The sequence below is a fragment of the Theobroma cacao genome, chromosome 5, assembly GCF_000208745.1.
Source record: "Theobroma cacao cultivar B97-61/B2 chromosome 5, Criollo_cocoa_genome_V2, whole genome shotgun sequence".
NCBI classification, from domain to species: domain Eukaryota; kingdom Viridiplantae; phylum Streptophyta; class Magnoliopsida; order Malvales; family Malvaceae; genus Theobroma; species Theobroma cacao.
This window is the reverse complement of record NC_030854.1, coordinates 30,352,204-30,365,078: the sequence shown is the minus strand read 5'-3', so window position 1 is coordinate 30,365,078 and position 12,875 is coordinate 30,352,204. Positions and strand designations below refer to the sequence as shown.

Below are 12,875 nucleotides of genomic sequence, written 5' to 3'. Positions count from 1 at the left end.
TAAAACACTTGCTTTAGTGCTGTTTGGTACTTTACAATACAATGTGATTACAAATAATGTGATTGTAGGTACTGTAATTGCAAGCAATGTGATTGCAAAGAAGATAATATTGCAGTGTTTGGTATATAAGTAATGTAATGATTAAAATGTAGAGAATATAACATTGCATTATTAATTTTACAAGTACTTTACAGGGTATGTAATGTTAATTTCAAAAACTACCCTTATATATATTAAAATACAAGTTTAACATGTATTTTTTTATTGTTAATTTTTATATAATGTCATTATTTAAATATATTTTTAATGTCATTATTTTATTTTTCATTTCTTATTACAAGTATATATTTTATATTTATTTTTAATATAATTTTGTATATTATATATTTTATTTTAATTTTTTTCTTTAAAAGATAATATTTTATTTTTATTTCTTAATACGTTTTATATGTATACATTAACGTGATAGCTTCCTTCCTTGTTTGTGAATCTACTGGTAATGATGAATAGTAGGAAAGAAAAAAAAAAACCCAAATTGTCTTTGCAATGCTAGAGGAAGAAGAAAAAAAATGAGCAATACACAAGTGTTCTTGTTGACACTGAATAACATCACATGAGATTTTTGTTTTCAAATTTTAGATATTAGAAAGACTGATAAATCAAGTCGAATAAAGCTAATTATTGCTGTCAGAATCTCCTTCATCTGTTGCATGTCGTGCAGAAGACTGCACATTCTTTGCTCTTCTTAGTTAGGCTACTAAGCTATATCTACTTGAATCTGTTTCTGCATTTCATCTCCACAGGCCCTCAAGTAAGCATCCACCTCCTGCCGCCTTGTTGAATTCTCAACAAATTGTCTGTTTGTTTGCTTAGAAAACGGAGGAAAACAAAGTGGGAAAAACAAACAGAAAACGATGCTTCCTTATTATATTATTTCCAGTGCCTTGGGTCTTGTCAAATATGCCTATTCTAAATTTTTACTTGAGCCAAGAATTGGAAGTCTTCGTGTTACTGGGTTTCTGTCATCAAATTATGATATATCTGCTTGCCAAGAAACAGGATGGAGTACATATCTACCTCTTGTTGAAGATTAGCCCAGAAATCCAACGTCTCTTGTTGATCAAGGCCCAAATTGTTTCACTAATAAAACAAAAATATAATTATGAAGAAAACCCCAATTAAAAGAAAAAAACCTAATTTAAAGCATACAAGAAGAAGATAAAAAAAAGAGAAAGAAAAAGAAAAATGGGAGATTTCAACCCACAATTTTATATGATGAAGAAGCAGGACCTTATTAGCTAGAAGAAGGAGGAGCGACTTTAGCAAAATGGAGAAGAAGCAGTAGACCCTAAACCCCAAAATGACAATGAAAAACATTTGAAAGGGATTATGAGTAATTTTTTTAAAAGATGATAGGTAAAAATATTCTTAAGGATATTGCAGAGTGCAATGTAATGTGATTGCATTGGTTTTAAACTGTAATCACATGACATCCCTTGATTGTAATGTGATTGCATTGCAATCTTACATTGTAGTGGTCTGTTGTAAAACAACCACTATCATATAATTTAATTGGACACATTGCAAGGAATGTGTTTTCACTTCCCTCATACCAAACGTCACCGTAGTGTTATTACCAGTTTTAAAATGCTTTTTGCTTTTAGGTAAACAATGATGGCATGATACAACTGTGTAGTGTCTGCCAACTTGTACTCCATGGTATTTTTAAGAAAATGTGAATATATGTTCATTTCTGACCTTGAATGCTTTTCAGTTGTTGTCTTGTCTTGAAGGTGTGTGTAATAAATGGCTTTGGTTACAACTACCGAAGTCTGTGATGCAAATCCATAGCTAATCGTGAGTGGTGAACTTCGAGCCCTCGAACCAATATTTCACATATATAGTTAAAACTGAGTTATCTGTTTGAGCGTCCTTTTCTACCTAAAGATTGAATCTGTGGGACGCCTTTCCAGGTTGGTACATTATTTATGCCTTACTGTTATTCAGTTCCTGAGATGAGGTAATTTGAACATTGGACTAAGTTGTTTAATGTATTATTAATTTGTAATAATGAACATTTGCTGATCCCGTTGCGAATCATCGGAATGTTATTTGTGGTATCATCTTGAGTAGGAAATGCGATAGTCTGTAATAAAATATTTTTGGGAAATGAGGATAGTTAAATCCATTTTTGGCCCTAAACATTGTTTCAGTGAGAAGATATTTGATTCATGAACAAAGCATTGTTGAACTGTATATTGTGTAGCTTACTTGTGAGGCTGTGTGTATCTATAAACATATTGGTATATAAACCAGCTTGTGAATTTTTTTTTGTATAAAATATTAATTTGTAATTAAACATGCAATTATTATTTACATAAGAGATTACTAAAGTGCTGAATTTCTATTTACGTATTCAATAAAATATTTATCCTATGGGCGCAAAACCAAGAAAAAGAAAGAAAAATAATAATAAAAAAGCTACAATTCTTTAGAGAATGCATTGGAATTCGTACAATTGTTTTTTTTTTAAGTCATTCAGTAAGATTTCATTTTAAAACCAAGGGAATGAATATTTCCCCATCAGAATTCGTACAATTGTTATGAGGATTTTGTTATTTTTTAAGAGAAATTAGCCCTTCAACTTATTACTATGGTGTTCATCTCTTGTTTATTAGACAGATAAAGCAGCACAAAAGGAAAATAAAAAAATCAAAGTCCAAGCATGCAAAAATTTATATATGTTTCCTTTGACATATTTTCTCTTTTTTCGTTTTAGAAAGGTATACAGAGATTAGTTGGAACTCAAATAGAACAGATCATACATCTACGACTGGTTGGATTTTTACAATTGGTGGGAATGCTGTTTTTTGGAGCTCTAATAAACAATCTTGTCAAGCTGACTTTATCACGGTAGCTGAATTTATAGGTTTAACATCTATCACCTAAGAAGTGGAATGGTTAAGAGATTTACTTTATGAAATTCTGTTGTGGTTTAAACCAATGGCATCAATCTTAATACATTGTGACAATGAAGCAACTGTATCAAATGCATATCATCAAGCATACAACAGAAAGACTCGATATATTGGATTTTGACATAGCATTGTAAGACAAAGAATTAGTGATGGTATAGTTACTATAAGTTATGTAAGGTCTTGTGAAAATTTAGTGAATCCGTTTATCAAAGGTCTAAAAAAGGACTTGGTAATAAAGACCTCAAGAGGGATGGGTTTCAAGCCTATCAAATAAATCTCCAATGGTGGGAGCTCACCCCGATGCTTATGGCCAACCTATAAGTCTTGGGTACTGACTATTCTACTACATGGATGATTGCAAGCATTAATTTATTTTTTTCATCCTAAGGTGTATAGTGCTTGATTCTCGTAATGTGTAAGGTAAGGTTGAACCAAAGTTCTTAATAGACCCATAACATGTATATGTTAAAGTACTACAATTACGGGGTATTTTCGATGAAGGCTAGCTATGTGAGTGGAAGTGTAACCGCTTTTAGGAGCTAAAGACTTGACTCTGACAATACTCATGAATGGATGCAAAATACAAGGCCATAAAATGTGTTGGTAAAAAAACTAGATACAAAGTGAGCAAGGAAGCTTGTGTGTGTTTAGTGGCCCGACTAGTCAAATGAATAATCAATGGTTCCATGTTTAGTCAACCACTCAATTTAGACTAAAACCAACCACACTCACTAAGTGAAGGTTCAAATATGTGAGATACCTTCATTTATGCACAAGGTTCCCAAAGTTGTTGGTATTTGAAAATGCTGGAGGATCGTTAGTGTATTTTCAAAGTCAAAGGTTATGTCACATAATGAAAAACTATCTTAGCTTAAAAGTTATGTCATATAAAGTGACATACTGTGACTATTGGATTATAGGTAGGTTTTCATGTGAATGGTTATATCTCTTGGTAAAATGACATTAAAAGTTTTAGAGACAAATTGAAAAAGCACCATAGCTCAAAAGTTTAAATATGAATAGTTATTGTTTCAAATTATAATTGAAAGATTATATTTTATGAAATGAATGGTTGGCTCATAAAGTGATTATTAAAATAGTACCTTTATCTAAAGGTTGTGTTTTGCAAAATGTAAAGATATCTTTTAGACAAAGTGGTGCCTTACTGAAAGGGTTGTGTTTTAGAAGAAGAGATACTTGTAAGCTTTTATAAAGAACTTGTTGCTAACAATTTTCACACATCAAATCAAAAACAAAACAAGACTAGAAAAGTTAAGAGTAAAAAAGTGTTGTGTTCTATTAACATAAACACTTAAGTTTCCATCAACTACAAAAGCATCCAAATTCCTTATAATCTATTTGTTGCAAAAAGTTGACTTTAAGGCTAAACAACTTTGCAAACCCTCGAGTGTATCTAGTGATCTACTCTTGTAAAGTGTAAGACGAAGTTAGACGTTGGTTTCATTGTATCCCTAAAGCTATTCGCATTATTCCCCTTTGCATATTGAGCGGCGGGGACGAAATAAGTTTTAAAGATAACGTCTATTGAAAGGCTCGCTTTGAAGTCAATTTTGCCGATTGCTTAAATTTCATTTAAACCCCATTTGCACCAACACTTCTTTGGCTTTTTCCTCAACCATAACTTCTTCTTACCATCCATGAGCTCAGCCACAATCTTGTCTTCTCCACTCCTGTCTACAACTGTTGGCTTGGGATTTTTGCTAACCTCTCTATTGGTGTGCCCATGTCTGTGACTCTCTAGAAGTATCACCTTAAGCATCATCATTTCCAAGAGCTAGATGGCATGGACATGAATGTCCCAAGCAACACCGAAGCCCATCTTGTGACTACTGTTGTAACAAAAGCCATATGGGTCATCTTCCAATTCTTTTTCTACGCTCTCCGCCCTCTATTTCACAAACCAAAGTGCCCTAATTATTGGGAGTTCATCAACTTATTTATTCAGATTGCACTTAATGCAACCTTAGTTTACTTTTAGGGCTAGAAACCTTTCACGTATTTGATACTTTCATCATTTGTTGGGGGTGGAATGAGCGTAATGTGGCAATGGCCTACCATTTCATCTCTGAGCATTACGTATTCAAGCTTGACCAAGAGACATATCCTTACTATGGTCCCCTCATAGCTTAGGATGTCACAATGAACACCATGATTTCCGAAGGATCCCTGGGAGCAACTTGCATAAGGTGAAGAAGACTGCCCTTGAATATTACGTGGGCTTCAAGTCGTATAAATGTTGGAGCCAGGTTATTTACGCGTATGTTATGGACAGTACCGTTGGTTCTTTTAGCCAAATGAAGAGGAAGCTCTCTACAAAATATGAATAGCCAGAGTAAAGGTATGATCTAATAAAGTGAACTGCATATCTGGAATGTTGCAGTGTGGCAGGCTAATGCTTGCATGATGTATGGTTTCGACTCCGATTACAACTTCAGAGTAAAGGTATGATCTAATAATTGAATGTAAAAATTATTAAGATAGAGGTAGTTTAATTTCCACAATATTCAATGAATTGCATGGAGGGACATAGAGTTATTAATGGTTATAAAATTGAGAGAAATAGTCGATAAGAGTGGAAAAGAGAATATTACATAAAGTGAATTGAAAATTACACTTGTATCATCACGCATTATTTCGTCACGTGCCACTTGCATGCTTCTCCACTTCAAACCGTTGTATGTAAAACACGTGATTATTAGACATATATTTTATTAGACACATAAGAAGAATGAACTCCAAGCAAGCAAGAGTTTACATATGTCACCTCTCACATATTTTCCTTTTTTCTGTTTCTTTTTTCCTAAAATGAAATTATTATGCATGCTTGTGTGAAGACAAGATTAGATCATTTTCGTCTACTTTGTAGAATCCTTCGTCCCATATATCTGCATAAAAAATTGATAAAAAAACAAATCATATTATTATCAATGTAAAAAATGATTGATCTATTCAAACTAAAAAATATATAAAATAAGAGTAGTAAATAATATTATTACCTTCCGAGCATCATAAGTGTAGCTTGAGGATTAGTTCCAGGGGAAAAATTAAAGGTTGAACCATCTATAACCCTAAGCCTATCCACACCAAAGACCTTGTAATCTCGATCAACAACCTTTCCAACTTGGCAACCTCCATGATAATGCCAAAAGGTCATGACAGTGTCTATGCAGTATTGCTCCAGGGAAACTGTAGAATTAGGATGTCTTGGTCTCAGGTTCACCGGCATGCTCGCCATCATGTTTAGAAGATCTTGTGTTGTTGTGTTGCTGTAACGGAATCTCGAGTATGATTTGGAATTCACAACGTTGATGATGGTTTTCACGCCTTGGACACACTTCCTTAAGTCCTCTGGTGCTTGGAAGTAGTTAAACCTGACTTTAGGGTTGTCACTCACATTTGTGCTTTGAAGCTCAAGATAACCCTCTGAGATTGGACCATTAAACTTCTCCATAATAAACCCAAGATTTGTTGGTGAATTATCCATTGCTTCTTGGGATGCCATAGGGCTTTTTTCAACCTAAAAATACAACTCGACTCAAAAGATAGAATCTCTCAAACTCACTTGAGTTGATTTAACTTACCATATGATCAAAAAACTAATTTCATAAGATAAAATATCGTGTCAATATGTTTCCAATTCTAGAATGAGAAGATGGAGTTTATATAATAAGATAATTACTTTCAATTATATAACTCAAAATCACATGTAAAAAGAATAAATAAATAAACAAAATGTCCGAGAACATAGCAATGGGTAAAAACCTGATTGAAGTTGGCAGGACTTTGAGCAACAGAAAGGGCAGAAAAATCAAACCCACTGGTGGATTCTATATAATTACTCAATTCGGTGATACCCACAATTTCAGGGAATGAGAGCTCAACGGGCACAGGAGAAGGAATTATGAGACCGTTTAATGGATTGTCTGCCATCCCTTGACCCACAAGGGTCTGGTTCAGCACCACCTTAATGCCAAGTGCCTCCAACTGAGGGGCGGGCCCAATCCCACTCAACATTAACAACTGTGGACTTCCAATTGCACCTGCGGATGAAATTATCTCACTCCTGGACCCATTTTGCAAGAAAGCCGTGTGCCTTACTCCTTTTGCATCGTGGAAGATCACCCCTTGAGCTTTGGGTCTCGATCCAACTGCCATAACAGTATATTTTATTCAGTCTGACGTAAACGAAAAAGAAAGTTAGTTAGAGCATGCATTCTGAAATTGCATTGCCAATGTAGATGCCTTCATCCTATATATGAATACGACAAACTCTTAATTTAAGAATCTTAAGGCTGCATTTGCCAATTCTAAATTTAGTACATTTATTGATCATCACTTGAATGCTTGATTGGCATTCCACGAAACCCTTTCATTCTAATGTGGCCAATTATGATGAAGCATTTTAATAGCAGTCAGAAAGTAACCATCAATTGTAAAATATAATCATTAATTTTGTTTTAGTTAAATTATCATAGTTGACTTTACTCTATTTAAAATTTTCAATATTAATCAAAATGTGAGTATCAAAGTAGGTAAGGAAAAAGGTTAAAGCACGAATTTTTTAGTGGCAAAAAATTAAAGTTTTCCATTTTGTTTGCTTATACGCAAAACCAAAACTTAAGTGCAGGGAACAAATTCAGCACAAGAGAAAAATGATTTTAAGTAGATAAGGTTATTGGCATAATGTCTAATAAAATTATTAAATTATTTTAAAAATTTTAAATAAATCCTTCTATTTTTATTATCTTCAATTAAATTTAAAAAATAATATTTATAATTAATAGTTGATTAATTGTCATTAGTTAAAATACTTCCATTATATTGATGTGATAGTGAAAATAACATACGGTCATATCATTATGTTATATTATTATTTATTATGGCATGTTACAATTCACGTCAATGTCACTGAAAAACAACAAATAGCGTTTTGATTAAATCAATCATTAGTTATAAGAGTTATTGGATTAAAAATAAAAATAATAAGACTTATTTAGTCCAAAATAAAATACAAAGACTTAATTAAATTTAATAAAAAATTAAAATTTAAGAACTTATTTAAATAATATAATAAAGTTATTTGATTCTAGAAAAATAAAATGCATTAATTAATTACCTTTTGTTGTAAACATGATCTTATGCACAACAGCATGCAAGTAAACCTTAATCCTCTTCGGATCAGCATACTCAAGCAAATCAGCTGCAGTATGTCTATTTCCATTTCCATCCAAAATACTTCCGCCAGTTTTTGTCCCATTAATGTGATCATACGTAAATCCATTATATGGCAAAACCCCAGCTTCAAGCAACCCATCTCTCACTGCAGATTGCCACTGCAACACAACTGGCTTGTGTACCAACTTCTTTTCAACCCACTCGTAAGAATCATTTGCTAATGCTTCATCCATCCCATTTTGCTTTAAGAAGCATGTTTCCGCACGAGAGTAAAACCCTCCGTTAATCACTGTTCCTCCGCCAAGCACACGTGCTCGGTTGTTAGGGACTCCATCCTTGGAGATGAATGCTTCAGAGAATGAATCGGGAGAGTTGTCTGTAAGAGTAGACAAAAAGTTCTCTATCCTTATCTTGGTTATGTTTACATACTGAGACCCCCCTCTTTCCAAGACTAGAACATTCGCATTTTGAGACAGGGTTGCAGCCAATGGACAACCAGCGGTTCCACCACCAATGATTATGTAGTCGTAGTACGAGACTGCTGGAGCAAAGGTTGCGTCTTGGATAAAGCCAAATTTAGGAGCTGCAAATGATATTTTGAGTTAATTATATATCTTTACTTGCTCTCCTCATAAGGGAAAAAATCTTCTAATTTGTCCTGCCTCTATCTCCTAAATACATGTAAATTATCATCAAAAGAACATTTGAGTTACATTGAACTGGTATCCATAAATCTTTTAACTTTTAAAATTTAAATTTGTATTTGTAATTTTTTTAATTAGTTCAAATTCATCCATTTTAACCATCATCATTAAAATTCGATGAAATTTACTATATTAGCATTACATGGACATCCATGTGAATGTTCACGATGTTCGCTTGGTAAAAAAGTGGATCCGCTTGACATTTTAAATTAAGATTTATGTTAAATGTAACTCTACGTGACCTTAAGGTAACATATTTCATTGGTTGTTAATGTATTACAAATTTATTTGGTCTCTACCTCCTAAATACATGTCATCTATAACAACGAAGTGTTAGAATGGAGAAAATTGCTCTAAAGATCTATGAATTTTATGTAATACCTTATTTTTATTAATTTTTAAAATTCAAATATGGTATTTATAATTTATGAAAATGTTTCAAATTCATTTGTTGCAACCGTTGTCATTAAAATTCAACAAAATTTGTTATTTCAATGTCTACATGTCAAAATTAAATGAATCAGAAAATTTGGATGTCCACGTGAGAAAAAAGTGAACCCATCTAACTTTTTGAACAGAGATCTATGCTATGTGAACATCTACATGACGTTAAAGTGACATATTTCATCGATTTTTAGCTGTAATTGATGAAATAGATGGATTTAAAACATTTTTAAAAAGTTATGGATCAAAAATTTTAATTGTAAAAATTATGAATAAACAATTAAATATTGAACAAATTAAGATTGCTAATGATCGATGCATTTTTTTTACAATAAGAATTTAATTTAAAAACGTCAAAATCAAATTATAATACGGGATTTATAAAATAAAAAAATATCTCATTGTAACATCAATTCATATATCATGTATGTATGCAAAGGAAAATAAATACTACATATGAACCTAAATCCAAGTCTTCAAAATGAAATGCTTGTAGAAATAAATACTAGAGTACCTTCTTCTCCATAGCTGAAGCCATGAAAAGCAAATTCAACTGCAAAAACAAGTGCAAGAAACCTCCAAGAGGACCATGAGTACTTGAAACCCATATTTTTCCTATAACTTGTGCTACAAAGAGCTCTTGGAACTACAAAGCCATCTAAATACAAAAAACTACAAGCTCTCTTATAATAAGGTGTCGATTGCATTCAATCACTATAAGCCCACACTTATATTTTTTGGTATAACATATGTTCAAGTATCACTTTTTGTCCCACGTCATTCAATATATCAATGCATTTTTATTTTGTTTATTAAAAAATGCCAATGGTTTGGCTGATGTGTAGAGGTGTCGAAGGGGGTTAGGCTATCTAACCTAGGCCCTTAGATTCGGTCTAATTTAATTTAAGATTGGATATAAATTTTTAAGTGTGAGTTTGGCTCAATCATAATATTTATAAACAAAAAATATTTTTTATGTTTAAATTGATGTTTACTTTTCAAATGACATAAAAGTTATATAAATAGGATATTTTGTTTTTGTTCATCACTTCACAACTATTACACTCAAAAAATGTAAAAGCTGAGGGATTCACCTAAAGCCGAGATACGATTTTACTTTTTCTTTTTTTAGGTTGGTACCCCATAATTCCGTATAAAGCAAAACTCTATCCTAGCTTGGGGGGAGGGGGGGCGGGGCCTTGGGTTGCGGGGTGCCAGGGCTATTAACACCGTGTAAAGTCCCCCCTGCTAGTTGGTTTTGCAGTTTGCTTTCTTGTTTTGTTTTCCTTTGGTATTAACCAAAATTACACCGTGAATACATTCGGCTGAAATTAATGGGTGATATGATAGATACATAGTTTAACTTTATGGATTAACATTGTTTAACATGTCTATACTATGTCAATTACACGTCAATTGAGGAGGAGGGAGAGGGGTTAGTAGGCCCCCCGTCCCCCAAAGTTCAAAAAATTTATAAATTTTTCTTGCTTTGTTTTAAATATTTGTAATTTTATTCATAATTTTTTAAAAATTTAATAGATTTATCTTGTAAAATATTAAATTTTTTATTTTTGTTTTTGCAAACTTAAAATCCTGACTCTGTCTCTGCAAGTCAGTATCACTAACTGTCAATTTAGATAGCATTAGATATAAAGACCCAATTGCACAAATCTCAGAGAATAAAAATTATATTAATCAATTTTGAAATAAAGATTAAATTGATGAAAAACCTATAGAATAGGGACCTATGGAATACTTTGAGCTTTAAATTACATTGAATGCACCATTACATGCTTGGTAGTAAATGGGCATCTGTTACGTTAATCCTACATTACTTTATCAAACAAGTTTAATAGCAATAAAATCAACAGAAGTTATTTTTATTGCTTATAAGTACCCTAAGGGAACTTCTTAACGTGTCAATGCATTTTAAGTAATATCTTCGTCCAACTTCATTCAATATCATCAATTAAAATAAAAATAAAACAGTAAATACCACACCAAAAAAAAAAACTATAAATACCACTTTCCCTGTTAGTAAAACCCTAAATTAAAAGATGGAATGAACCAATCTTTTGTGGAGAAAAGATGGAAGAAGGAGGAGAAGAAGGGAAAATGAAGGGAAACTAATATACGGTTTGTAGAGAGAGAGAGAGAGATGGGGAGAGGGAAAAGGAGAGAGGAAAAGAAAGGAGTAATAACGGCGAACGACTTTTTCTGGTCATAGACCGATGAGCCTCATGCTTCAAGGAGACTTTAGATCCTCTCTCAGTGCCCTCAAATTAAAGAGCTCTTTGGTCCTGATCCCTTAGCTTTCCTTAAGATTAGTGTGGTTTTTTAGCTTCAGCTATGGACCGCTACTTCCCTACATGATGCTGGTTGGCTGAAGATTTTTGCAACTGCCTACTTCTTTGGCTCTTTCCTCAACCACAACCTCTTCTTACCATCCATGAGCTCAGCCATAATCTTACTTTCTCCACTCCTGTCTACAACCGTTGGCTTGGGATTTTTGCTAACCTCCCTATTGGTGTGCCCATGTCTGTCACTTTCCAGAAGTATCACCTTGAGCATCATCGTTTCCAAGGGAGATGGCATGGACATGGATGTCCCAAGCCACATCGAAGCTTATCTTGTGACTAATGTTGTAACAAAAGCCGTATGGGTCATCTTCCAACTCTTTTTCTATGCGCTCCGCCCTTTATTTCACAAACCAAAGCCCCCTGGCTATTGGGAGTTCATCAACTTATTTATTCAGATCGCACTTGATGCAACCTTAATTTACTTTTGGGGCTGGAAACCTTTGGCGTATTTGATACTTTCAACATTTGTTGGGGGTGGAATGCACCCAATGGCCGGCCATTTCATCGCTGAGCATTACGTATTCAAGCCTGACCAAGAGACATATTCTTACTATGGTCCCCTCAATCTTCTGACATGGAGCGTCGGATATCACAATGTGCATATTGGAAAAATTTTGACTGAAAGATAATATATTTTTAAAATGTGTTCTTAAAAATATTTTTAATAACATTTTAAAATATTTTTTAAAACATTTTTATATATTTGATTTTACTATTGTCGTAACGTACGGGTCCGAGAACTAATCTACTAGATGAGGGCGAAAATAAAATAATTAGGAGTTGCCACAAATATTTTTTATTTAGGTGTGATTAGCCACCTATTGACTCGATTCTAATAGACGAAATCCTAAATTAATTTTAGGTCATTCGAAAGAACGATAACTGGTCTACGATTTTTAGAGATGGGTTCGTGAGTGCGGTTACGCACGGAGAAAATTTAACACCTCCATGACGCCCGTTCCACGAACGGTACCACTTAACTATAGGTTATCCTATTTGAACCTTAATTATTTAATTTATTTCATTGTGTTCCCTTAATTATCATTTATTTTTTTACCCTCTATTTTGTTAGCAAATTAAAATATTTTATTTGATTTTACGGGTGTGACGCGCACATGATGTGTTTGAGAAATGCATGGCATAAAACACAAATAATGTCAGACGAAAACCTTTCATTGAGGATATATCCCGGA

General features: G+C 33.2%; 1 protein-coding gene and 2 pseudogenes across 1 annotated transcript; 2 read left to right on the top strand and 1 right to left on the bottom strand.

Annotated features, from left to right (window-relative positions):
- Positions 4,598–5,326, top strand: LOC108662001 (annotated as a pseudogene).
- On the bottom strand, positions 5,992–10,060 carry LOC18599332 (protein HOTHEAD). The gene is made up of 4 exons (XM_018121690.1): positions 9,837–10,060; positions 8,116–8,757; positions 6,762–7,147; positions 5,992–6,516 (listed from the first exon to the last, which is right to left on the bottom strand). The coding sequence occupies exons 1-4, from the start codon at positions 10,027–10,029 to the stop codon at positions 5,992–5,994; spliced, it is 1,746 nt and encodes a 581-aa protein (XP_017977179.1). The 5' UTR covers positions 10,030–10,060.
- Positions 11,406–12,311, top strand: LOC18599330 (annotated as a pseudogene).